Genomic DNA, 27,727 nt, shown 5'->3' with positions numbered 1-27,727 from the left:
TCTGAAAAAATACAAGATCTCATCTAAAGGCCATCTTCTGTTACGTGTTCATATAATGTATAGCACAACCGTAGGTCCCTAGAGTCTGACCCCTTACAGCTAAACACATTGCTGCTGCTTCTGGTAAAAAAAAATGAAAGAAGCGTATAACATCAGGGTAGCTTGTGCAAGTCCCTCTATAATTACAGTGCTGCATGAACACATTTGTTGATGTCACATGTACTTGTGATGGGTATTCTACATTCCTGACTCTTCAGGGAGTCATGTTTTCACTGGAGATTTTTGCTACAGAGGCAGTGGCTTTTCTTCTTTTTATTTCAGCAGGATTTAAGAAGCTGGTTAGACCTACTGTAATTAGTTTACTCTTCAATCAGGAAGATAAACAGTATCATGACTGTAGTGGGAGCAAGCAAGCAAGCGCCAAATACAGTGCAGGCAGATTTCACTAGCTTCTTAATTAAAACCTGTTCAGGGGCTGCAGAGAGCCACATGGGCTTCAGCGAGCTGTGAATCACAGGGAAGAAAAGTAAGAACAGGAAGACTCAATAAGCAGAATTAAAGCTTCCGTTACAAATAATGAATCACAAAACAGGGACTACGGCAAGGGTCTTAAGTTCTTCAGGAATGAGGAAATGAAGAAATGAAACCTTCTCACCAATGTGTTTTAAAAGTACCCTTTACCATCATCAGCATGTCCTGCCATCTGAAGTCCTTGGGAAAGCAGCATTTTTTCCAGAGGGGAAGTAACATTGAGGAGTGTATTTGCCAGATTCAGAAGCAAGAGGCCTCATAGTCATGTATGACGCAACTGACTTCTCAGAATTTTCAGAAGTTTCTATACACACCTTCCATCACAGCCAGGGCTGGTTGTCATTGTGCCAGGTGCTGTACAAACAGATTGCAAAGACTGTCCTTGCTCTTGGCATTAGTTTATTCTTTGTAAAGCCAGAGGTGATGATGTATTTTGGTCCTTTCTCAAAAAGAGTTATGAAGTCTTGATTCATGGGTGTAAAGTGCTTTAGTTTGTTGTCTTTCAGTATAGATGTTTTAGGGGAAAGGAAAACCTCCTGCAGAGGAGATGAACAGACATGGCATTACCACCTTTCCAAGGGCAGTGGGGATATAGATATTCCCACATGATACCTTTGAGTCTGGAATGGTAGAAATGAGTGGCTTAAAATGTCATTGGGATGAATGATGGGCTGCAAGTGATTTCTCCCAACAAATACTTAATCTCTAGGAAGTGACACCTGTTTTTCTGGTCCAAGTTAGTAAACATAGGAAGGGCACAGGCCCTTTTTCAGCAGCTCTTTCCCTCCACAACGTTTTGGAAGAGTTTTTCATCTAGTAGTGCAGGTGAGTTGAGCTATAAGGTTCTGCATCTAGATTCAGAAAGAAAATTTTCAAACACGGTACACAGTATTGAAGATGATGATTTTGTCTTGGGTTAACGCTGAAGGCAAAATAAAATTATGGCACAAAGCTATGACAGTACTCACATTCCACTTATTTTGAGGGCTCACACCAGATTTTGGTACAGCGCAAATATCACTTACAGCAACTTTCAAATGCTTTAAAGCTTTTTTGTCTACATGCGTATTATTTTCTATTTTGATTCAGCTGCCCACCTGTTAGTTCACTAAGTCAGATGGCATCTTTCTGCTTTGTGATTGTAAATATGATAGAAAATTGAGCAGTTGCTTGTTACTATTATTCCCCCAGAAAACTACAGACTTTACATAATTCTTTGACTCTTTTAAGTACTACCAGTCCGAGTTGATTCCCATCACTGAGTGAACTTGCTTGGTTAAAACTGGAAAAAAGAGAACAGATAACATGTGCCTGGGATCTCTTGAGTTAGTGTTTCCAATTTTCTGATTAAAAAAGGATTGAAAAGTTTCCCGTGCTTCTGTAAGCAGTGTTTTTTCCTTTGCCTATAATCCTGTAAACATATACAGTACACGGGTTCCCTACCTATGCATTACAGTTCTAAGAAGAGCAACTGGCCCCATCTTCCACGTTCATAACATTTTGCTCTGACAGCATCATGTAACACTGGGTCCACGTTTGTCAACAAAATGTTGCTCTAATAAACAGGTAGTCTCCTGTTCAGTTAATACATAGGGCATGTTTCTGCTGAGGGTGTGTGCTAAAATCCTTCACTAAGCTGCGACACATTTAAGCATCTGAAGGATCACTGTTCATTTAAATTTATGGCGATGAACAGACCTTGAAGAGCCATGTTCAAATGTTATGCAAGCTCAGAGGCTAAATACTAATAACACTGGTTATCGTCCTCTTCTGGGAATACAAGGTTTAGAACGGAAACCTTTGGTTCAAGGTGGACTCCTGTTTCAGTCTCAGAAAACAGCTGAGAGCACTTGTTACAGCTGCTTGACATGGTCTCTCCTCGATATACAGCTGGAACACATTCTACCAGCACAGTCTATCCCACGGGAAAATTCTTGGTTCGCAATATAGGAAAACCAGAAAATAAAAGAAACCCACCTTGGCAGCAGTCTTTATATATTCTGAAGCAGAAACTATGCAAATATTCCACAAACTGCATAGAGAGAAAAGGGACTATATTGCTCTCTAGATTGTGTTTTAATATCTTCAGAAAACAGGAGGTAACTAGAACTTGGAGCCCGCCTCTGCATATGGCTATTGTAATCATCTCATTGTCCAGATCCTACATTAATTTCTAGCCAGACCTATTTCCATGTCATTTTATTCATCTTACTATATTTTATTTACAGACATATTATAAAATATACTGTGAACTGAGTACAAGTAGTAAGTAAAGCATGGATTCGGCAATTTCAGAGTCAGCATGGTGAAATTATGCTGTTGCGGGTTTTCAGTCATTTTAATCCATGGAAGAGAGATATCAGAGGGTAAGGGATGCTGGAAACATCCAGACCTTTCCAGAGTCCGACTTGGACACACGAGCAGGTCCAGCTAGGGACTTTCTTGGGCTTTTATTCTGGCTTTTTCCAAAACAGAGAGTTTTATCTCTTTTACTGTTAATTTAAATTAGGCACGATATTATTCTGCACTCTCTCTATTGAGAGATATAGGCAAATCATGTCTGAGGTGGTCCTTGGCTTCATGGCATCCTGAAGTTCGGTGAGAAGAACTGGACCTAACTTAGCTGACTTGCTCAAGTTCATATCTGAGATGGACGTGGCTGCAGATGCCTCACCTGGCTCACTGTCTTCATGTTTCTACATTCACCACAGTAACACTTCTCACCTGGTTTTGTAATTTGTAAAAGACTGGAGATGAAATGCTGGTGCGCAGAAATTGCTGCTGGGCTGGCTGATGGTAGATGACAATTGGTGTCCTGTTTGATCTGAATGTATGCCATACAATACAAGGTATCACTTCTCTAGTTCTTCTCCATCTATTTTTTGGCTTGGGCTTCTGTTCAATTCAACCTATTTATTCATATTTACACTGATGTAGTGGTCCCACGTGAGACATGCTCTCCTTCATCCTTCTGCCCATTGCTCGTAGGCTCACATTGTTGCAGGGATTGGATCTGTAGGTGGCAGAACCTTCTTAGCCCATTTGGACACCTCTTAAAGTTTTTTCTCAAGGTTTCAGCTGTTTAATACTGTGTAAGTCAGCTCGAGCTGAAAGCAAAGCTATTGCATGGAGTTTCCGCAAGCTCTGTCTGGCTCCTATTGCAAAGCGGAAAAGATGGTCTTGTCTTTGGTGAGAACTGTATCAATGATGTAACATGCAAGCCAGTAGCGGCAGTGACCTATTGCTACCTTCACACGGCTGTGCAACTGTCTGAGTTTAATGCACTCAAGGTTAGATGGCCACAGGCAAGAATCAAGTGACTGTGTCTTGATTTTTGCTTCCGCTTTTAACACAGTGTGAGGGTAGCTCTGAAAAGTGCCCTTGGGATTGGTGTCCCAGAGTCCAAAAGTCACCTCAAGGGATGAGAGAACCTCTCACATGAAGGTCCTCATTACATCTCCACCAAGAGGTGCATGGGCATGGCACTTTTGTAACACCTTAGGCCTCATGTCCAATACAAGAGCTTGAGACCTCTCCATGGCTGCCTGTTTGTGTGCGTGAATGGCATTGGTTTTTCTCATTCTTAAAAACACTGGTGCTGGTTTTACTTTTAACAGTGGAGGATCTTCATGAAAGCCTTGCGAAATTCGATGTTGAAGGTGGTGTAAATAATTGGATTGACAGCACTGTTGACATATCCAAGCCACGTAAAGGCGCTGTACATTGCTGGGGGGATGTTGCAATCGCAGTGCATGTTCAGGATGTGAGTGATGAAGAATGGGAGCCAGCAGATGATGAAAACACCTGGGGGAAAAGGAAAGAGACACATTTTGATTCCTGAAAGCTGGACAAATGCTGAGACTATGAGAACAATAAGGTTCTTTTGGGTATGAAGGAAAAATATTTCACTGAGGAGTAAGTCTTCTGTTCATCTGTTAAGTCTTATGGTCTATATTCTGAATATCCAGGTACTAAAGAACAACTTTGTTGATGTAATTAGACCGGTTACATCAAAAAATCTGGCCTTCAGAGGTGCCAGTTTCTTGCTGAGCTATGCTGCCTCTTGTGTTCTAGAAAGCCCATGAGCTCTCTTGCCCCTGAACCCTGCCGTCTTTGGCAGTCCAAACACCCCACCGATGGACAGCATTCTGAGCCTTTTGTACAGCACGGAGAACTGTTCCTAGCTGAGAAGGGAGGTAGCCTTCCTATTGGCAGCCCCGTGTCTCCTTGCCTACGTATCATCTAATGTATCAAATGGAATTCTTTTGGTGGAGGCCTGGAAAAATGGCCTACACTGGACCTTCAGACTGGCTGCCCTAATTGTGAGTAGCTGTTGGCTTTCTGCAGAAACACAAGAGGAAGCCAATGTGCCATCTCACCGAGTACAATGGCTAGCATCTGAGTGGCTTTCTTTTCCTTCTGTTGTGACAGTTTCCTCCTGCTCACAGTTTTGAGAGAGGTCCTTGTCTTGCCATTGGGCATAGACTGGGTCTCAAAGACCTTGGCTGAGTGGAGTGTTTCTTTGGCGTGTCCATTCTTCTCTACTTTCCCAAGGCTGTCCAAGGCTGCCTGCAGGGTTGAGTTGGTGCCCTGATTAGAAGCAACTGGCACAACCAGCTGATGGTTACTTGGTGCCGCTGGTTTGATGATGGTTTTCTCAGGAGGACTGGTACTGGACACCATCTCCATTTCCATATCTTCTACTTGACTCTCCGCCTCCTGGACAAGAGTCAAATGTCCACAACATAAAGACAGACAAATATACAGAAAGGAGTAATGAATATTTCTTACAGAGTGAAGCTGGATGATGTTGAAGAACAATCAAGCCCTTTTCTCCCTCCCTACATTTTTGGTAGATGCTTGGATAAAGGGCTGTAAAGCTTTTGCAGAGAAGAATACTTTTGGGTAGATGGGATTGACAGAACTGCAGTGAATGACTCTCCTTTATTGCACAAAGAGGCTAAGAAATGGGAGAGACACTGTCTCCACTCCCCATAGATTTTATTTAGCTTTTCAGAATGTAAATAAATAAAAATGAAATCAACAAGCAGAACCAAAAAAATCCAATGCAGTCCAAGACCTAAAACAAATAACAAAGAGGAGAAGAAAACCAAAGACACAAAATGTTAAAAGGTCATGGCTTTTATAGCTGATCTTTAGGTGAGCTTAGTCTTGCTTTTTGAGCTCTATGATCTTAAACCCCCTGCTTCACTCTAAGGAATGGGAAGACTATTTAAATTTCGAGATAAAACGGTAACCTTTGTTCTTAGTTTATTTTTCTCCCACACTACATAAATTCATTTTCAGTCCTGAGAGGAGAAAAGAGGAAAGCTAATAGCTCTGAAAAGCTGCCACTTCTCTTTAACACTCACCACTTTGCGCTTATTAACTTGGAAACTCCCATTGGACTTCACAATAACCGTGCAGAGCTTGATGTCTTCGGGATGAGTGCACTTGTCCTAAGGGGCAAGCACCAGCTCAGAGGTTACACAAGCAGATAGTAATTGGGAAGGGAAGCTGGTAAGGGAGTCATGTGGAAATACAAACACAGGGCATGAAGCAGAAATTAATCAGTGTGACTAAGGTGCTAAGAACAATGGAAAACTACTCTGAAGAAGCAGTAATGGTGGCAAGTATCCCTCGTGCTTTTCACCAAAGGAAGGAAACCACATAGATCTGCTTATGTTTCAGTCTATCCTTGTCTTGCTGCCTCCTTTGCTTGACATGGCACTGGCCTCTGAGGCAATGCAGTCTGGAGGTAGTGGTTGTTTTGCATGTGCTGCGAGAGTAGCATTTTGACAAGCGGTCTCACACTTAACATGCTCAGCTGGACTCCACTTATATACATATATCATGCTTTGAGAGGCTATTTTCACTGCAGAGGTATCATTACCAGTGGTGTAGTTTGCACCCCAGCCACGCAAACAATTTCCATCGACCTTCTTTGTCGCAACAGCAGGACTGACTCAGAAAATAGTACAGCCTGTAGTCTTGGGTACACCAACCCAAACTCAGCAGAGCCAAAGGAAATGCAGTCTGGTTAATGAAGCAGCTCCTAATGCTGCTGACGAAACATCCCCTGAGATCCAGGGAGGCCCATGAAGCGCCAGCCAGTGACCTGGTAATCCAGAGTCTGCAGCTGGGACTCCAAAATGGCACAAGACACAGCATTCACCTTTGTGATCCGATATTTCACCTAGTCCAGCCGGTGCCATTTGGGGAAAGGAGGAAGGAAGTGCTTTGGGGAATGAAGTGGAGCAGGAAGGGGAAAGGACGGAGAGTGCTGAGAGCAAGGCAGAGGTCTAGTTACCTTCAGTGGGGCTTGCGTGTCTGACTCCAGGCTGTGGCTGCTGCGCTTGGTGTTGACACGCTTCCTGCGCTTCCGGAGCACTATGTAAATCTGCACATACACCAGCAGGGTGACAATGAAGGGGACGTAGAAGGAGACGATAGAGGAATACACGACAAAGGCAGGATTGGCAATGATGCACTCGTTCTCATCTGGAAGACAAAAAGTTTCAGGCTTCTTGTCCCTGCTGCTAGGAGCCAGCACCGGCAACTCCATCTTCCCTCCCTCTTTCAGAAGGCGCAGATACCCAGAGAGTGAGGGGTTTGGGTTCTAGGGAGGACCACCGTGTCAGCTGGAAGTGGTACCAGAACAGCAAACTCCTCTTGGGTCATAGGGAGTCGCATACGACCCAAAGTCCCTGGCTACTGCTTGCCTTATAACTAAAAGCCCTCCAATCCCATGCTGTATACAATCCAGTCTTCCCATGAAACTGGTGGCTGAACAGCCAGTTCTTATCTCAGTGAAGCTATTTGTCCCATGACTTTCCTTTTCACGTTTTTTAATATAAGAGGGATTTTCATTTTGTAGTGGACAAATGTTTATGTAACATTGACGAGTGTTGTGGGACATTCTACACAACCTCAGTGCTGATGTGTCTAAAACTCTGGTCTGGAACAGCAAGAGATGAAGCAGATCCAGAAGCAGCTGACAGCAATAGTCTGGGATGGCACTGCGAGAAGCCACCTGCAACAGGGATGGATATATCCCAGTACGCTTAAAACCTGATCCCCATGCTTATTCCAGACTTGTAACAGAAGACTGTCTGGCGACCCAGTAAAGCCAGGAAGATGCCAATAGCCAGCTGCAGGTGGCATAACACTCACCTGTGTTGTTGAGGCCAAAGAGGAGTGGGCAGGAGATGGCAAATGAAAGCAGCCAGACCACAGCAATCATGACCGTGACCCTGCGCTTCGAGCTGTAACGGGTATTGTACAGCATTGGCATTGCTACAGCTGTGTACCTGCAGTGGGAAGACACAAACCCAGTCTATTCTTATTCTGCCAGTGATGACAAACTTTGTGGGAAATCACACCTAGTTACTGTGTCTGAAAGCCTGGTCCAGCAAGAGAATACAGGGCAAGCCAGGTTTCACGAATTTACAAGACGTCTGCATTCCCTGCTTTGGAAGGCAGGAGGCTGGGATCAGCTTAGCACAGCATTTTTCTTCCACTCTCTGAGCTACTACCTTCCCACTGACATCTGCTCCACCATTCAAGCGTATAAACCAAAGGACTGAACCAATAGGGACATATATAGACGATTTCATTTGCCTTCTCAAGACCAGTGTTTCTATGTCTGCTGCTGACAGAATGTCTGCTCAGACCTCATTTAGGTCCTCTAAACTGCTCTTTAAAAGATGTCAACAACACGAGGTCTCACCATTTTCAAGTCTCTGAGTCACAGGTAAAAGTAGACCGTATAAAGATGGCCATGACTTGCTACCGTGGATTTTACGTGACTTGCTGCCATGGAGCCCTCACCTGTCAATGCTGATGGCACAGAGGTTGAGGATACTGGCAGTACACATCATAACGTCAAGGGTTACAAAGATATCACAGTGGATCCGACTAAACCTCCACTCACCAACCACCTGCAAAGTGAGAGAAGAAGGTCAGAAAAAGAATTCACTGAGGATATGCTATGGAGAAGGTCTAAAGGGACAATTTTGCACAAAAGTACAGATGCTTGCTGTTAGCTGGAGTTCTGCTGATTCAGAGGGATCAAAATTCTGTCTGCAGAAGTTCCAGCTGGAATCCGGTCACATGCGATCAGTCACATGCTGCGTCAAGAAGGATTTTTTGCCATTGAGTGCCTTCGAGGACTTTGTCCTGGCAAGTCCAAGGTCTCAAATGATGGCACAGCCACAAAGCAAGTACTCTGCTCCATCCAAACCAGTCTTTAGAGCATTCCCCTGAGGGCCAGTGTGATTTGGTCCTTCCTAATTCCATCCTGTTACTCGGTATTGAGTTCGGCAGCCCAAACAGCAAACACAAACCTGAGCTCATATTCCAATGACATAAGGGAGTGCAAGCCCCCTCAGAGTGAACTATGTAGGAACTTAAACAGGTCTCTGAAGCGTTGCGAAGAAGTATTAGGAAGGAAATACATACATTTTATATCCCAAGCGTCTCTAATTGTACTTACAGCTTTTTCTTAGACACTTTTTTGCAATTATACCAAGCAAAGATCAGCAGTAGAGAAGCAGGAGCTTTCCCTCCTTTATTAGTTTAAAAAATTCGGGCAGAAATTCCTCACTTTTGGTGGGTTTTTTTGTGAACAAAATTAATTTAATTCAAAGTGAAAATTCTTTGACACTTTACATGTTGTGATAAAGACAAAGTACTAGTGATAACACTTCCAGTTACCAGTAGCCTTTTTGTCTTCACTTCTCTTGCTATTGAAACTGAACTTTGCCAATTAAGTTTAATAGCATTTATTAGGACTCCTGTATTTGACATGTGATGAAAAAAGTATATTTCCCTCTAACAAAAATAGAGTCCTACTGCATTTGAAAATAGAATGAATAAGATGTCTATTCTTCAGTTATTTCTGCTCTGATATACATAACTATAGGCAGCATAAAGAAGGGAGAAAGAATGACTGGATTGAAGCCTGAGTGACAGATGAATACTCAGTGATCAAAAAAGCACTTAAGAGGCAGTTACATCAGTAACTTTGATGAGAGTTTGCCCGAAGGCAAAGGTTTCCAGCCACTATAAGCCCCTGCAAAATCAGTTTCCTGAACACATAGTTTCGAGTTTATGGGAGATGCTGTAAGCTGCAGCAGTTCTTTCCCTCAGTGCTTTCGCTTGAGTAGGAGAAGCCTCAAAAGTGTGGATGTAGAAGATTTATTTGTATCGAGGCTGATTTTTAAACGGATTTCTTTTTGACATTCATTTCTGTCTGAGCTTGTGTCACAAAGCCTAAACAAAAAAGAAGATATTTACAGAACAAAGGGTTCTGGCCTGATTTATTTTCAGATTGCAGATCCAGAGAGGGACCACACTGTGCCTAACCCACGTTTGTCCAAAGGCTCCTTCTCTGTCAGCAAGTGTTTGTCACGTTTTCTGTTGCTTCAAGCTAGCAGTAGGTTTAGCAGAGTATGGATAAGAGCAGAAAGGGCAAAAGTAAATTAAAGCAAAAAAAAAATTATTGCTGAGATGTAGAGGCCCGATTGTCCTACTCAGTAGCTTAAGGAAGCTGAGGTTCCTGACCAACTCCATGTACACACGAGCCCAGAAAGGGGAAAGCATCTTACCTCATTTGTGCTTCATTCTTCCACATTAAAATAAGAAGTGTCTGAGAGACTCTTCTAGCCAAGCCTAAGAGAGCAAGAGCTTCTCACAGCATAAGCCCCTGCTTAAAAGGGGTTGTCACAAAAAAGGAATACAATAGAAGGGCGTAACTAGTCCCAGAGGCATTGACTACAATCACAACCAGCCTGTGGTCGTGTTAATAAGCTTTAGCAGATGTATGTTGCTTTACATTTTTAAAGTGCCATGGAAACAATAATAAACTAGGGTGATAATTAGTATTATGGTTTCTCAACAGCCTATGTCATGTCAGTGGATTTGTTTTGCTTTGCATTAATACTTAATGGGCTAATTGATTGTGGCTTCTTCCCCTGCTCTCCTCTCTGCTGTATCATTTTCTCTTATAAACAAGTGCCTGAGAACTAATTGTAAACTTGATGTAGATTCAACCTTATGCTTTCTCACCACTGTTCATTCTCTCTTGGTTGTGACTGCCACCAGCATGCCAGCTCTTAGCTGACTGAAGAACACGGGCATCCGAGTGGAGAAGGCCAAGGGAGAAGGGCAGCGTATCTTCTCTTCTTCTTTCCTCTTTGTTGCTTGTCATTCTCTCAGGCTATTTACTGTTGCAAAAGTCATTTGCCATCAAGTAAACAGGTGGCAGTCTTGGGATTATTTGGCTTTCAAAAACCACAGTGCCACTCAAATATGGCTCTGTGTGCAGAAGCATAGAGCTCTTTTGTACCAAAGTGATGTGCTAACGGCAGCAATGTGAGGAGAAGCTCACTTGTGATTCTGTTTTTCTCGTATCGTGTTGTTATGACGTAAAAGCTCTGGATTTACATCCTACTTCTACAATTGCCTGCTCTTCTTACTACTGTAGTCCTTCAGAAATAGGGGGTTGATTACTGTTTGATGCAGTTTACTAGTATGACTCCCGTCATGTTGTTGCAGATTCATTCTTATGCTTGACACTGAACAGTTCATCTATGTATGTTTTTGAAAACAGCATAGGGGTCCTTTTGCTCTTGACCCCTCTATTTGAAGGCCAGATTTTCCATGCAATTGGATTGTAGTCTAGCCCTCTGAACAACCGTGTTTCCTGAAGGCAACCTGACATCTGCTCTCATGTCCATCTCCTGGAAAAATCTGACCAACCATCAGGAAATTTAAAACCCTTTTGTTCGGGGAAATTCAGGAGGTCTTGAAATAGCTGATGTCCAGGCTGCTACACCTTCCCTCTCGCTACCCATTCGCCAGAAACTTTCTGTACTGCAAAAGAAAGTCGGGTCACGTACCTCCAGATAGACCATCCAAGGCATGACCAGAGTTGCTAGCAAGAGATCGGCCACTGCCAAACTCACGATCAGGTAATTAGTAGTAGTCTGAAGGGCTTTTTCCCTGGACACAGCCATACACACCAGCACATTGCCAAAAACAATGACAAAGATGAGGAGGGTGAGCAACATGGCATAGTAGTTGTACTGAGGCTTCTGGTCTGCATTGGATTCGTTGAGCGGCTTGCTCCAATTCCTGTCACCGATGTCACCATTGTACCAAGACAGGTTTAGCAGATCCATGGAGGTAGAAGTGCCAGGTTCCAGCTTCACCCTGACACAAAGATGTTGAAAAGACAGTCAAAGGCCAACACGTAAAATAAAAATAAAGCAATTATGCATGTGCTACTTTACTCTTCGGATTCTCTGGAGCCTGTTGCCCCTACCGTGAACTCCTGTGTGTAAATGGTTGGCTGACTGAAAATGCAAAGAAGACCCAGATGAAAGGCTGAAATGCTGGTCAGATAACTACACAGGGATTCAACAAGTTAATTTCTGTTTTCATTTCATCCTTCACATTTCTGTAGCCAGGGATTAGTTACTCTGCCTTACAGCCGATTCAGTCAGAGTGCCTGGGATTTTTGTGTGGGCTCCTCTGACAGTCCCTAACCACTAACTGCTCCATGTTAGGTGTGCACAGTTCACGGCAGATGTGCCATGACCCACTTTGTTTATTTTTCAGGTTCTTCATGGGGCTTTGGGCTGTATTCTTCTTTTTTTTTTTTTCCCTTTGCTTTTCCTTATTTTTTTCCTCCAGCAGGGAAATAAATAAATAAACAAACTATGAATGGAATTGTAACAATAATGAAACTTGACAGTAGCAGTTTTGAAGTCAGGGCTGGACTGTGTCTGCGTATTGCCATTCCCCCAGTAAGACTGCAGTGCAAAGGGAACAATGGTGGGGGCATGACTGGGTGCCATCCCACAGCCCAGCCTCTGCAGCTCCTGGCACTGGGAAGACAGGTCTCCTTGGAAATCTGTGGCTTCATGGCAAGCCATCACTTCTTCTCTGGCCAATGGCTATGTACTGTACACTCTTTCAAAGGTAACATGGAAACAAATCATGCTTTTTGCTGTAGAGTTCTCTAGTACCTGTTCAGGTTTTTGTATCGGTTTTATCCAGGCATAGCAAAGACAACTGCAAGTGTCTTTTAGTCTTTTGGACTTTTTCTGTCTCGTAGGGCTACCTCTGTGCTCTGCTTCCTTAGCTGGGCCATTTTCAGCACACAGCAAGGGGACTGTCACCAAGAGGCCTTCCTTTGGTTTCCACTGGCTATGGACGGGGTCCCAGGCTTACAGGCATTTTTTATGGAAGAAGAGGAAGAAGAATGCAAATGACCGGATCAGAGATGAGGAAACATTATTCTAAAGAAATGTTGCTGTCTGGATATAGAGGTTTGTGTGCTATTAGCCACAAATGTAGACAGCAAAAAGCTGCTCACTGCTGAGGAAGATACATAAACAAAGTTAAAGTGTGGGATGCGGTGTGTGAAGGGAAGGTTGTAGTTCTGGCTCTGATGATAGACTACAGTAGAACTGATATGTCTCAGGTCATATTTCTGCATGGCGCAGACCAGTGTAGGCATATGAACACCCATCAGGTTCTAGGGATTTTATGCCAGCAGGCAACGCAAAGCAGTGAGATCTGAGAGGCGTGCACCTGAGTCTGCCTTTCGGAGAGCCACAAAGGCCATGAGGAGAGGAGCACTGAGCTGAATTTCACTGTGTGAGCTAATATGTTCCCTGAGCTCACCAGAGTTGCTAATGCCAGATGCTCCAAGGACAAGCAAGTGGAGCAGTCTGATTGCAACAACACAGCTCTGGCATACGGCAGAGACAGACAAGTGCTAACATCAAGTCTTAGCTGTGCCATTGAGCAAGGCGAAATACAGCTCTGTCCCATTTGCTGAAACAGAGCTGCTTTGTCAGCTGGTGAATTAGTATAGTGCGGCCAGAAAAAATAAATTTGTCATAGCCAAACTGCCATCCACAGCTGCAGAGGGTCTCTCCAATGGCATTAATCCAAGCTGATCATTTCAGCCCCTTGCCAGGTTTGCTTGTGTGTTTAAAAGCAAAGTATTGAGCTCTGTAGCTGGGCCTGAAGCAGTCACTACATCAAGAAATGGTGACACGTCAGAAAGCATGATCAACGATTAAAGGCAAGAGCTGTTTAAAAGCAACTGCAGATTTTGGCTACTTTGGTTTTGGGGTTTTTGGTTTGAGAGATCTTGAAGGGATCTCGTTCAATGCTCAGCACTTTCTAGAATCAAGTATTCCACGTTTCTCAAGCAGCACCTCTAGAAAGACCACAGTGATTTGAGAATTTGGCCATCTTCTCAGACATCCCAAACCAGGCCATTTGATTTTCTTAATAAATGACAAAGTGAATTCAATTTATTAAACCATGTAAGTGATCAAAATAGCAAAACATTTGCAAATATCAAATTCACCTGGGAACAATGGTTTCTTTATGTTTCACTGAGCTTTTGTGTGCTTTTCTCATTCAAAGAACAATTTGTATAATAATCCTTGGAAATTTGTTGCATATGGGTCCTTAATAGCTGATAATTCAAGAAGTGTCTGTCTGACAGTGCTATCAGCGGCACTTGATAGCTCTACAAATGTCTTCTTAGAAACTGTCAAAGTGTCAGAAATTAATTAAATGTTAGCTTATGTGACTCAGAGTGAAGGGGAAAAATCAATGCTAAATGCAGCAACAGTTATTTCTTTTCTTCTATTGCCCTTTGATAATGCAAAACTATCTAGAGGAGGCAGAAACATGCACAAAATGCAGGACGAAAAAAAGGCAGGAACATAGAAAAGTATCTTCAAAGTGTAAAAGGAGTGGAATGAGTTGATATGTGCAGGATCAGCCCCTTGGTGCTGTTCTGGCTCCTTCTGAGCTGTGGCTACGGTTCACAAAACACATTTGTGCTTCTCAGAGAAAAGGCCAGAGATAAGGGTGAGTTACATACACAGTACTTCTAGCCCTGCTCATTTTACAGGCAACCGCAACTCTGTGGTGGAGTTGGAGGAAACATATACAGCTAATCTTTCATGTCCATCTATTGGGCATTTACTTGCTGGGGGGTAGGGAGGATATAGCAAGTCCTGGATAAAGCGAGCAAAAATTCTCTTCCATTTCCTTCTGCAGCTTCCACAAGATTTTTTCTTCTTTCAGTAGACTGTTTTTACAGCAACAATTTTTGTCTTTTCATGCAGCTGATGATCAAGAGGAAAGTTAAAAGATTACGTCTGAACATTGTACAAATGAAAATGTTTCATGTTTCTGTTTTTGAAAAAAAGTTTTAATTTGGGAAAATGAAACACAAGAAAGCTCCAAATATTTTGAACGAAACAGGGAAACTAAATCACAGTGTAATTTTTGGTCAGTAATTAAAGGCTGTATCCAATACATAGCCATATGGTACAAAACTACAATTATGTGGACAACTCTATTAATTTCTAACTTTCAAGAGTTTGAGTTTTCAGTCCTAAAAATAATTTTAGTTTCTCCAGACACAGAACTGGCCTCATTTGGAGGCACTATGGTGGCCATTAGAGTGTCTTGTGAGTCTTTCAGTACTACTTTATGGGGCACTTTCTGTTTTACTGCTGACAGTTTCTCAGTAGAGTAGAAGGAAGCACTTTAAAAAGCTGACTAGAAAAGAGAGTGCTTTTTACTGCATTTGTTTGGCTTTTTACTGTTTGTCCAGGGACCTGCATTTCCACGTAGCAGCAGGAGGAAGGGATCACAAATACAGAGAAAAGGTAGTGCAAATGGCACCTCGCTAGGCACTGTCCTTGTGGGACCTTGCTGAGGTTCACCAACCCCGGACGCTACCGCCAGAGGCAAAACAAGAGTCTCAGTTTTCGTTGAGACTTTGGATGCAGATGTGGATAGAGTCCTGAAACGGAACAAAATCCTTTGTGAATTAACTGCAGCAAAGCCACTTTAATTCCCATACAGAGTCCACACAGATTTTTAGTCTGGCTGAGCTAATCCAGATATGGATTTACTGAGAGGTCAAGGGCAGGACAGAGCAGCAAGGTTGCAGCCTTGTGTTTGATGCCAGCAGCGCAGCAGCATGCCGGCATTGCATAGAGCATCTCTGCCGCTTTCCCCTTCCGTCAGATCAGGCGTACGCCCAGGTCTCTGCTAATCGCCGTTACAGTAGCTTCCTTGAGTGCTGCTGTTCAAGCATGGCCTAACTGAGAAGCAGTTTGCTGTCCAGAGGAAAATAGCCTTTCTCAATAATTTCCCATGCTTTCCAGCTGTCTTTCAGCAACTGGAGGAAGTCTGCCATCTGGCTGCTACTCCCTGCTGGAAATGACAGGGAAAAGGGAGCCAAAATAGAGGCTGTGAGTTTTTCTCTCCTTTGTAGTTAACTCCCTTTCTTTTTAGAGAGCAAACTGAAAAATATGTTTGTTTGCAATGCTGGTATTTCTCCTTGGCTCCTCATGATTGAGCATCTAATTACATTTGTGGCAAACAAGCACGACATCTCCCTGGCAAATGTGTAATGTTCACAACTGGCAGCAACAAAACCGTTTGTCTTTCTCGCAGGATCTGAAACATGAAATGTAGATTAAGCAGAGAAGCAGAGTTTGCTCTATCATATACAGATAGATGTACCAGACACCTCACTGGGAAGCAGAGGGTAAAAGGCTCCAGCAGAATCTCATACTTTGAGCTTGCCTGTGTCTGAAGAGTATCCTGGGTGTCCCCTCTGCTCTTCTTAGTTCTGTGCTAGGTCAGAGATGCCCGGATTCAGTGCAATTGTCATTTTTTCTCTCAGAAACAGCAAAGGTGTAACACTCTTTTTGGTTTTTGCTCTGCTTGCAAACACTCTCAGGCATGAAATACTCGCAGGCCGGATCTCGAGCTAGCGTCAGTGTCTAGCAGACAGTACGATGCATGTCATTGCAGCATCTGGTTTCTACTTGGTAGAAATACCAAATAGAAATACCCACCACATGGTGGGGTCTGCAGGCAGCCAGCAGCACTGATGTGATCTGGGAGGTCACTGGTTCAGCATGCTTTCAGGGGGCAAACTTTTCTATGGACTCCAGACACATTCACACTGCTTGGCTTGCGAGTCCTGACTGCCAGAATGCCTCAGTGTCTGAACTCTGTGTAGACCTAACAGGAAAACAACAGCAAAAGCCACCAGCAATAATATCCAGCTAGCAGATGTTTCCACTGCAGCCTCAGAACAGTCCCTGCCTCCCTTTCCCAAGGTATTTCTTGCACGCAGTTCTGGCCAGATTGCCCATTTCCTTCTCGTTGCTGAAACCCATCAGGTTACTGAGAGTCTTGCCTAGGACTATGTCTGAAAGTGTTTAGAGACAGATTTTGCTCCGAAGGCATTTCTGTTTCACAGAAATCAATGTCTAAGTGAAATTCGCACAGTACAGTGCCTCCCTGAATACTGTCATTTTCCTCTGAAATTCTGGAATCAGGGGGCTGCAGGAAAGCTGTCAAGCTGACATCCTTTCTGTCCTGAAGATGCTTCTTGATGCTGTTTAGTGGGCTCCACTGAGAATGTGACTGAGGCATTCCAATCAAGGGAAGTAACATATTCTTTTTGAGCAGAGAGGTGGTGGAAGAGAAAGAGAAGGGGAAAGTGTGTCTGAGGAGCTATTTTTGTTCCCCTGTTCAGGAGCACTGTGCAAAGGAAATCAGTGCCTGGAGTAATTCCACTATTTTTTGGATGTAAGCCCAGAATTGATAATGCTTTGCTGTGAATTCCTGGTCATGGTTCACTGGAGAGCAAGGAAGGTGTGGAACAGCTAGCAGTGAGTAAGAACCTCTTCCCATCCAGTTCTACACAGTGGACAGCATCTGCAGACGTTGAGAAGGAGGAGGAAAGGTCAGGAATTAGCAAAAAGTTGTAAATGCTGTCTTGACCTGAGAACCATAGTAGCCACTGCCACTGCTAATGCTGCTGATAAGTCCCAGCCACCTGCCTTGGCATCTGACTCTCCAGGATCAGCCGACACACTGAACACAGCAAGCAAAGTCCTACCCGCTTGAAGTCAACCTGACTCTCTCAGGCACTTATTAGTACTTGCAAATACAGTATGGATTTGACAGTCATGATTGATGGGGTCCTGGCAGTAAGTAGAGACAAAGATCCTGACAAGGATGGGGTTGTCTGGGGGGCTGAATACTAACGTCAGCACTGTGCAACCTTCATAGCTATTCAGTAGAGCAGCTCTTCCCATCAGCTCCTTGCAAAAGCCTCTCAGAAACTTCCTCCTCTCCTGCCTTTCTGTCTGGCTCCCCAGTCTCTGGATCTTCTGTTATTCAAAACACAAGTGCAATAGCGTGGGTATTGCATATCACTTCACTCCCGTGTTCTCACATGGAGATGAGAGCTGTCAGAGACAGGTCTTCTGACTAGAAAGACCTTGGTTCTTCTCAAGTATTGCATTACTGTAGATCTAAGATGCTGTTCTGTACAAAAGCCCATTTTTTTCTGAATTCTTTTGTATGTATCCGAATGTCAGATCTCTCTACTAGATCTGAGCCTCTGACTAATCTAATAAATTCCCAGCCTTATGATACTGGTGACCTATCTTCTTTTGGAATTTGTTATGTGTTTGAGATCATCCGCCAATGTCTGCGAATAACTCTTTATCAGTAGTAGAGCTAATTGTATTATTTTTGAGGAATTGAAAAGGTTGAATCTCTTCACTCCCCATACCCAGTAGCTATGTATAGAGGCGGCTGAAATTTGAACAAACTATTTACTTTTAAGTACTGGTTAAAATGTGGCAAATGTTTAAGGATTTTTGAATTTTTAAAAATTCTTTGGTTTTATCTGTTTAATGTTCACTGTCCATTTTGATGCTTGGCATTTGAAGTGTATAACTTCATTTAATTGCAGAAACAGATTGTATTAACTCCTCAGTTGAATAAACCTCTTTTTTCCATCTGGTCAGGCTTCGTGTGTCTATGCAGCACCTAGTACAAGGGTATTTTAGCTCGAAGTCCTTCAGCCACACTTTATTAAAAGTAAATAATAATAATTCAGATTGAGAAGATCAAATATTTGCCTTCCACATGTCATCTAACATTCATTTAACATCTGCTCTTTTCATTGCCACTCCTATCACTAAGCTTGTTTGCAAAAATGTTTGCCAAAAGAAGTGAATTCCAGAGAAAAGGAGAGCTCTTTCCCTTCCCTTCCCTTCCCTTCCCTTCCCTTCCCTTCCCTTCCCTTCCCTTCCCTTCCCTTCCCTTCCCTTCCCTTCCCTTCCCTTCCCTTCCCTTCCCTTCCCTTCCCTTCCCTTCCCTTCCCTTCCCTTCCCTTCCCTTCCCTTCCCTTCCCTTCCCTTCTTCCTTCCCCCTCTTTTTCTCAAATTTCGTGGGTGTTTGCCCCAAACTGTATTTGCCACGAAGCCCCTTTTAATAGATTCTTTGCAGATTTGATGAAGATGTGGCAATCAGCACAACATTCATCTGATTCCTTCTTACTCTAAGTGCCACTTTCCTGTATTTGAAACTTCAAGAAAACCATAGATGAATTACCGTCCTGTCCCTCATGGCGAATGAGTAAAAATGCATGCTACAATTAGCAGAGGGGAGGCGAGAGGCTCTGTATAGTCCTCCTATACAGATCATCCAGTGCTTCTCAGATTTCAAACCCTAATGATCTTTAAGCATTTAATCCCTGACCCAAATCAGCTCCACTGTTCAGCTTAAATCCCACCTCTGTCATTTCTGCAAGCAAAACGTGAGTAGAAGATGGACGTGTCTCCAGTTCTGGACCTATCCTTTTACATCTCCTCCCACAGAATGGGCATTCAGCCATAGAGGAATTGGGCTGGATCGTCAGCTGCTGTAAATCACTGTCTGTTATTGCGGGCGTAGTGCTGGAAAGGACTCAGAGAGTCACGTACTTCTCGCTCTGCAGCATGGCCATTCCATGACGAGTGTTTGTCTGAACTTCTTGATCTAACCTTCTTGAATGTGTTCCAGAAATGCAGGAGTTCATTACTCTTTATGTATGCAATATCTATTTCCTCTCCAGTTTGTCTTTCCATTCTAATGCCGTTGCATCATTGTGTCCCCTCTTTCTTCAATCTAGTCTACTCATGGAGGCAGAAATTCACTATGCAGCAGATCTTTTCCACTGTTACTTGTTGTGATAAAAAAGCTCACGTTCTTGGAAGAATTATTGCTCCTAGGCATGATTTTCTTCTCCTTGGGAATTTTCTTGTGATTTCAAATGGATCTGGCCCTCAGCTTGTGTAGCAGAGGTGGCGTATGTATTTGGATCTCAAGCAGACATGTGAGAAAGAGCCACATGCAAGGGAACCAATTAAAAAAAAAACCAAAAAACACTAAACAGAATGCAGATTTCGCACAGAGTGAGCTTGCAGAGAGTTATCAGCTTGCCATTGGAACCCCAATAGAGCCCATTTCCTGGCACCATTCACATTTCAGAGACTGGGGGAATTCGCAGGCACGTCCTCCTGTGATGAAGGTGCGGCTCCTGGCTCACACCCCTCTTCCCTGGGGCACTGAGGACAGCCACTCCCCTTTTAATATACAGCAGGGAAGCAGACTAAAAAGAAGCCAGGCATCTTTTCCCTCCAGCCTTTTGGCTGAGCTAATGAAAGATGCAATGTGACAAGAAGTGTCATATGTGATCATATTACTCTATACGATGTCGATGTTGCCCCTGCTTGACTCTACCATCAAATACCTCACTGGGATCGTGAGAGTCAAGCACTCCCTTGTGCTCCTGCTATAGCAATCCAGCATCTGCACTCTCCGTGCCCCATGCTCAGCTTGCTTCACAGCTGTGCCCTGCTGTGCCTTTCATGGAGACAGAGTGGAGGAAGAGAAACTGGCCTTCATCCTGTCAGTGTTTGACGACAGGATTTTCAAGCATGTGTAAAGAAATTGAGCTTTCATTCTTGCTTGCTTTCACTTGTCGAAGCTCCTCAACATTCTATATAGGTCATCTGGTTCTGGTTGCTGCTTTTTGAACCCTTCACCAGCTAAGCTATTTCAATGGTTTTATCCTGGTTTCCTAAAGGAAGATGCTCATTTGCCTACACTGCGGGGCGGAGGGAAGAAGTTGTTGTCTGTGTGATTTGAGGGGTATATTTTTCTCCACCTGGCCTGTGGAACTGTTTGGCTGGTGTCAAACAAGCTTCCTAAGAGCAGAAGTGTTTTACACTACCTGTTAAGTTCTCCTGTGTTTTGTGAAATTCGACAGTGGCTGGAGAAGATAGCCATTTTGCTGTGGCTTTTCAAAGACCTCAGACAATCTGTCTGGGTGAGCCAGCCCACAGGAAAGCAGATGTTTTGCTTCCATCATGTGTGGTACAGCTTGCTTTCCAGGTGAATGCATGGCTATTCTGCCTCATCCTGAGCTAAGATGTTAGAAAAGTGGTTCAAGGTTTTACCTGTCCTGCTTGGTTTACTAGGCAGAAGGCATTGAACTGAACATCTCCCACAGGCCTTCACTAAAATCCAGGCAAGCTCATTAGCATTCTGAAGTCTAACTACAGCACATGCGTGTTGATCACAGCCTAAGAATAGATTGGTCTCCCAGGTCTCCAGCCTGTTGCCAGAGTATCCCGTGCTCAGCTGATGGCTTTGGCCTGATTCTGCGGTGGGGGAGCAGGACCTGTTAATGTGGCAGCTGGTAGCAACCTCAGAAAGACATCTGTTTTCCCCCCATACTCCACATGACTTGTTGCTAGTGCCACTGACAAAGCGCTAGCCAGGGGAAAGGCTATTCAAAGCTTCAGTGCTCAAGAGATGTTCAAATTTTTGAATAATTTGAGTTATTTCAGTTTCAAAAATGCAGAGAAGTCTGCTCGGTCAGAGGAGAGAGCTGTTGTAAGTGGGAGCGGGTTATAGGGCCTTTTAGTACGCTGGCTATCTCTTACAAGAGGCCAGCACATACTAGCTGGTTATGTCTGGACTAGCAGCAGCCTGTGTAAATTCTGCCATGGCCTTTGCTGCATGAACACTACCTCTAGGTTTAGACACCGAAGGGGCTCCGAGAGGGTGCTGCAAATCTCAAGGCAAGGAAGGAGTGAAACACTGCTCACGTTTTATGGTTTTCAGCAGAGTGGAGCCACTTTGGTGAGGCCAGCTGACAACCAGGGCTTTTGCCTGTGTTTCTCTAGCTCTGTCTTAGCCCTGGGATCACTGCGCACACTCAGCAGCTGCTCTGGTAAGTTTTATCTGTTGACTTTCACACTGTCAGCAAAACTTTCACCCTGCTGTGAGACGTCAGTATGCAGAAGGCTTTAGTATACAAACCACAGCCATTTGCCCTGAAAAGTTTATAAACGAAATCCACAAAGCGAGCAACAGGTGAGGACAAGAAAGGAAACGTTGTTACTGTTGCTGTTTATATTGCAGTAATACCCAAGTCCCTCGGGAACCACTCCAGCTTCCCTCTGCGCAAACACTGAGCAGCTAGCAGCAGACAGGTGACTTGGTTTGCTAGCAGAATTGATCAGCCCCAGCACCCTTGGCCCGCAGCCCAATGCCCCTCCAGATTTACTGGCTGAGGTTACAGGTGGAAGTGGCAAACAGAGTATCTGGGAATACTGTTTGCGCTGACAGCTCCTCCAGTAGAATTTATCTGGCTCAGTTGTCAGGCAGAGTCAAAAAAAGCCTGCAACTGTGAAACTTGTAAAGAAGTACAAGCTCTGGCTGGCAGGACCTGTTTCCTGCAGTGTGCCCGTCTAGCACCCAATACAGTGAATACTTCATTTTGTCTGAGGCTTTTAAGTGCAGCCGTTGCATACAATACCCATAATGAATCCAATTCATAAATCCAGTAATCTGGACCTGCTCTAGTCATGAATTCCATATTATTGCCATATTCCTTTAATCCACAAAGTCATTAACAGAGCTCCAGAAATTCATGAATATTTCCACCCTGTTTGGTGGGGAGCAGATGCTCTTTCAGATGAAACGTTAGGAGGAGCCACTAATGTTTTTGATTATGGAGTGCTAGGTACAAGTTATTGTGCAAGTTAAGGCAGGACTAAAGCCAGTGCTATCTTCAGTGGCTGTTTAATTCATCAGCAATAGAAATAAGGGGGTGCAGAAGACTAAAGGCAAAATATGCATGATGTGAACACACGTGCCCTACTTGCTGAAGGTGAAACACGCACAGAAGTCCAAGAACCTCCAGTGGGCACTGGCCTTTGTCTTCCTAAAAGAAGGGCATTGTAACACTGCAGAGGAGAGACTTTCTCTCTTACATGCTCATCCCGCAGACACAGGCCCCCTTCCTGAGCCTGTGGTTCTCTCCAGGAAAAAAATAGACGTCTGTAAGTGATGTGATTTACCATGTAATCATGGGTTGCTGTTGTTGCCGATGACTTTAATTTTTCACTCCCATCAGAATCAGACACGTTCTTAGTGGTCGAGGTGCTGTCACACCTGACACATTAAGGAGGTCTTCAGAATAGTATCTTTGGGGCGGACACTGAATACTAATGGAAATGTCCAAGTTATTGAACTATCTCCTGCACATGCTTAGTAATTGCTCTACTTGAACATTTCCCTTGCATGTTCTTTATTTTTTCATCCATTTTCTGAAGTATGTTTGTTGTCTCTTATGCTAAGATTTTGTGGGTATGATTCTGAGGCCTTCTGAATCAGAAATTCAACAGTAAACTGAATTGCAAAATGTAGGCCCAAAGGTTCTTCACTTCATTATTATCCCTCTGTTCTTGTTGTAATTTCCTAATTGATTCTTCCTTCACACTTTATCCCCGGATAAAGTAAAATAACACTTGGAAAGGACAATAAAGGAAACGGCAAAGAAATGGATATCATATATAGACAAACACCCTCCTACATAATGAATAATTGCACATCATCGTTGCATGGATTTCTCCTCTTATTAGTAAAACAACTTTCAAAGGAAATGTATATGCTTGTACTCTAGAAAGAAAATTTGGACTTTACGGGTGGTATGGAACAAGGGAATGGTAAAATGATGGAAATGATCTCACTTCTAGGAACATTAACCTCTGTCAGGAGCTCTGAACCCCGAATATTTGCAGCTAAACAAAATATGTTAGTGAAGAAATTATTGAATTTGTATTGGGATTTGTACGGGCGAGGGAACCAAGAAAGAAACATTGTGAGAAAAGCAGTTTCTTTCTGCAAAGTACTGATTCAGTTCAACTTTCAACAGAAGCAGTTTGGGCCATGTTTTTAGGGCAAGTTTTCAGCTAGCCCTACTTCTTACAGCTCTCCAGAACCAATGTTGTGACTGGGGATATCAGAATAAGAGTTTTTAAAAGAGTGCTGCCTCTTCCCACCAAATTTTCTTTCTATGCACACTTTGTTTTGCAACAAGGATAGTAAAATTTTCCCACTTTCCTCAGATCTTGCTCGAACAATGTCTGTGCCAACTGAGCTCTCACTATGATGCAGTCATTGTGATTCTCAGCGTGATACCTTGTCCTGCAAAGTACTTGTCGCAATGACACAGAGTCTTTTAAGATGCAAGGGGCCAGGACAGGTCTGGGAAAGACTTTATGTGACTGAAACATGCAACTCTTAGCAATACACAGTTGTGTCGTTATTTCATTTAAGCCAGTGAGCTACGTGCTGCTAGTTCAATACCCAGTCTTGTGTCTCTGAGAGCCTGCCCCAGCTCCCAGTGGAGTCCCTGAGAGAATGCCTGCCTTGCAATTCAAATGCATTACCATACTCTGGTATGATCCATGCTCAGAACTATCTACAGGCATAACTCCAGTGCCCAGTACTCATTAACAGCTAGGAAGGAAGCCCTGTGGCTATTAACAGGTGTTCTAAGCTCAGCTTCATCAAAATGCAGTACAGACACTTCGAGCTATAGCCAGGCTAACAGCCAGCGATGTGGACAGAAACCGCCTGTGACCAAATGTGCTGATATTTACTCTCAGCCCTTGTCTTCAACCTAGAAATAGATCCACCCCCAGGGATCCCTTCCACCTGGCAACTTCATTTCTAGCAGTTGCCCTAGTGCTATCCCTGGAAATACTAAAGCCTACTTTACAACCAATTGCAAAACTTGAGCAAGAGACTGCTCTTTTAGTCTAACTTTGTAGAGAGGAAAGAGCAGGGGAAACCTAAAGTTCACAGGTACCTTTGTGTGCCGTTGTAAGATAATAATAATAACTGTGATGCTTTATAATAATAACAACTGTAACGCTTTAATAACCTCCTGTTAGACTGGCGAAGGTCTAGAATCCCCAGTCATGGATCACAACCAACTTGAGGTAAATGGTTTGCTAATGAAAAAAAAATCGATAACAAGGACACATAGGAATCTTTACCAGCACGGAGATTCTCATGTTGGCTTTTTGATTCCCCAGTTAGTGAGATAATTAAACCTCTCTAATTCTTACTGTCGGTTTGCCATTAAGAAAATGCAGATAAGGAGCTTGCACATGCCTAGCCCATGGTGGGCTCAAGTATTCCAGTACAATCACAAGCACATTTTTAAAGCACCCATAACCTCACGGGGATGATAAATGATTCATGTACTGGGACTAGGGTGATTCTTGGTGTATAATGATGAGGGGGTTGTGGGGGTGGGGTGGGTTGGTGGAGGATGGGGTTGTTTCATTTTTAAGGCTTTTTAAATTAAAACAATGTTTGTAATTGTAGCTTTTCAAACACGGGTGACTAAAATTCAACTCCTAAATCTGTGTGTAGATGTCTAAAGGAAAGCAGGCTGGCTGGAGGCACCCTATTAACAGGCTGCCCAGGGAAGTGGTGGCGTCACCATCCCTGGAGGTGTTCAAAAAACATGTAGATGTGGCACTTTGGGACATGGTTTAGCAGGCATGGTGATGTTGGGTAGATGGTTGGACCTGAGGATCTTAGAGGTATTTTCCAACCTTAATGATTCTATGATTCTGTTCTCTCTGATGTGGGAGAGCGCTAGGCTCCCAAGCATGTAGACAAGGCTGTAACTCAAAGGTATTCTTGCCTGGAGTGGTCACCAGAGAAAACAGATAAAAAGGTTCGAAATCTAACTTCAGACTTCAGTAATCTTGTAGATAATAACATTTTTCTCATCTGTCATACAAATACGTAAAAGCTTGAAATTCACAGGTACAGAGGTAACCAGAGGTCAGAAGAGTTCCTCTTACAGACAGAATCTTAATTTGCTAAAAGTCCAAATTACCTGAGCTACCTAGTGTTTGGGGCGAGGATTCAGTTTAGACAAGTAATTTGCAAGGTGTGACATATTAGGTAATAGATTGAACTTTTCTGATATGCTGTCTCAGCTGCAGCACTCAGGGGAGCATGATTCAAAAACCAGAGATGTTGACAAAGAGTTCATTTTTTTATAAAGCTGCAAATTGCACAGTGCATTCTTGATAGTGTTGATTTTGCTGATACATCCCCAGCATTAGCAGTTGGCAACCTGAAGCAGTGAGCAAAACCAAATACACATATTTGTCAGCTGATAAGTGTGTTCCCAGCTCCTGGGACATCTCAGACAGAAACAGCTGGGGCTACAGAGACTGAAATTTCGGATAAATAGTGGAAAGCGTACAGAAAGGGGAGATACAAATCAAAATGAATGTTAACTGCAAAGGCAGCACAATCGCAGTGGATTTCACTTACTGCAGCGGGACTGGATTGCCCTCTGATTAGCTTTCCCCAGACGGCAGTACACAGGTTCAGTATGTTTATTTAGCTCCATTAGAAATTCGAAGTGTGGACGTCGTCGTGATCATCCAGGCTTACCTACAGGGCTTAACACTGTGTTCTGTTATTGACTGCTTCTATTGCTCCTTACAGTCTATCTCTTTTTCACCAGTGCTACAGAGCGCATAAGGCTGCATTTACATTTTCTGAATGGACTAATCATGGCTCTCTGCTTTGATAAAGAATGTGCAGCCTCCCACATAACCACATGGAAACCAACAGGGAAGAGTAAACCAGAAATAAACCCATTCTGGGGGGCTGAGAGAAAAATACCCACCAAGAGAATTGGGAGGAATGTACAGAGAAGAAGCAACTGTAGACATAGTCACATCTTAAAAAAACCTATAATACTAAAAATACCCAGATGAAGGACAGCAAGAGAAAACATGATTGAAGCGGAACAATTGGTAGGGGAGTTAATACTTATTAGCAATCATTTTAGATTGAATATAGGTTGGTTTTGTAACAGCACAAGGAATGATGCATTTGACAGGACTTAAACAGTTCCCTCCCCCCTTCCCAAAGAATCTAGTTAGCAACACCCTGGCACAAACTGATCAGTCTCACACGCCCCTGAAGAGTTAGCCAAAGCAAATATAGTTACTAAAAGTTTTCATTTCTAAAATACAGTGAAGTTAGATCCCAAACAAATCTTTCATAGTCTTTCCTCCCTATACTCCAAACCTTCATATGTTTTAACATTTAGCCTACTGTATTTTCTCCTGTAGCCTTAAAAAAATAACCCTGAGAAGTCAGACAAAGTTAAACCAGTCTATTAGCTTTTCTTCAATGGTCTCCCAAAGCTATTGCCCGGGCAAGAGTGTAAGATCAGAGCAACTATATAAGATATTTTTGCAAGTACTCTCCCATCATGCAACTCTTTCCATCTCAGATACGTACGGAGCCAGTGTGGTTTCTACGCATTTAATGATCAGCAGATTTCTTTCCCTTGGAATTGAAACTGCCTAGTGTGCCCTTGAACCTAGGTCAACAACATTTAAGAACATTTAGCATCCAGACATCCTGGGGCAAGAAGCTTTACAGCTAAATTACATGTTACATGAACACACTCCCTGTCCTATACCTCCTGGCACTGAAATATCAGCTATCTGCATGTGAGAAAGCAGTCATTTCCAGATTTCCTAAGTGTTCAGCAGAAATTTGTGCACAGAGGGTGAAATTGAAAAAGAGTTCTTACGAATGTATTGTAAGGTTCATGAGCCAAATCCATCTTATTCATATCTGAAGAGCCACAAATACTTGTATGTTTGAAGAGAAGTGTTTTTCAGTGTTCCTTGTTCTTTTAGAGAATTTGTGTGGGATATTTGTTAAAGAACATTGCTAGTGAGAAAAACGGTATGTCTAGCACAAAGGTGTTAAAGGCAAGCAAGCAAATGCTTTATAGAAACAGAGCATAGGGCTTGGAAGTTCATTTCATGGCTTCTTTCATGTGGTGAAAATAACAATGTCAAAAGTTTTCTAAGTAATATGAAACTCTGCTTTCTTCTGGAGGAAGCTTGTTTTTTGTTTCCATCCAAATTTTCCC

General features: G+C 43.2%; 1 protein-coding gene across 2 annotated transcripts; it reads right to left on the bottom strand.

The window, feature by feature from the left end:
* Window positions 1–4,076: 4,076 nt before the first annotated feature.
* DRD2 (dopamine receptor D2) lies at window positions 4,077–11,729 on the bottom strand. Of its 2 annotated transcripts, XM_009937336.2 has the most exons (7): window positions 11,433–11,729; window positions 8,362–8,471; window positions 7,705–7,841; window positions 6,842–7,032; window positions 5,904–5,990; window positions 4,911–5,250; window positions 4,077–4,335 (listed from the first exon to the last, which is right to left on the bottom strand). In XM_009937336.2, the coding sequence occupies exons 1-7, from the start codon at window positions 11,712–11,714 to the stop codon at window positions 4,142–4,144; spliced, it is 1,341 nt and encodes a 446-aa protein (XP_009935638.1). In that variant the 5' UTR covers window positions 11,715–11,729; the 3' UTR covers window positions 4,077–4,141. The 2 variants fall into 2 exon arrangements, with proteins under 2 accessions (XP_009935638.1, XP_009935646.1); XM_009937344.2 differs by lacking the exon at window positions 5,904–5,990 and having other exon boundaries at window positions 11,433–11,714.
* Window positions 11,730–27,727: the final 15,998 nt, after the last annotated feature.

Source organism: Opisthocomus hoazin, chromosome 24, assembly GCF_030867145.1.
Source record: "Opisthocomus hoazin isolate bOpiHoa1 chromosome 24, bOpiHoa1.hap1, whole genome shotgun sequence".
In the NCBI taxonomy this organism is placed as follows: Eukaryota; Metazoa; Chordata; class Aves; order Opisthocomiformes; family Opisthocomidae; genus Opisthocomus; species Opisthocomus hoazin.
The sequence above is the reverse complement of the archived record's forward strand: the minus strand, read 5'-3'. Positions and strand labels throughout refer to the sequence as shown.

Bases quoted from the DNA above. Each gene is read 5' to 3' on its own strand.
- DRD2 (XM_009937336.2), bottom strand. From the start codon at position 11,714: ATGGATCTGCTAAACCTGTCTTGGTACAATGGTGACATCGGTGACAGG. The intron at 7,033-7,704 runs GTGAGTGTTATG...TTTGTCTTCCAG, and splicing joins CTTTGGCCTCAACAACACAG to ATGAGAACGAGTGCATCATT. The intron at 5,251-5,903 runs GTGAGTGTTAAA...ACTCTTGTCCAG, and splicing joins AAGTTAATAAGCGCAAAGTG to GAGGCGGAGAGTCAAGTAGA.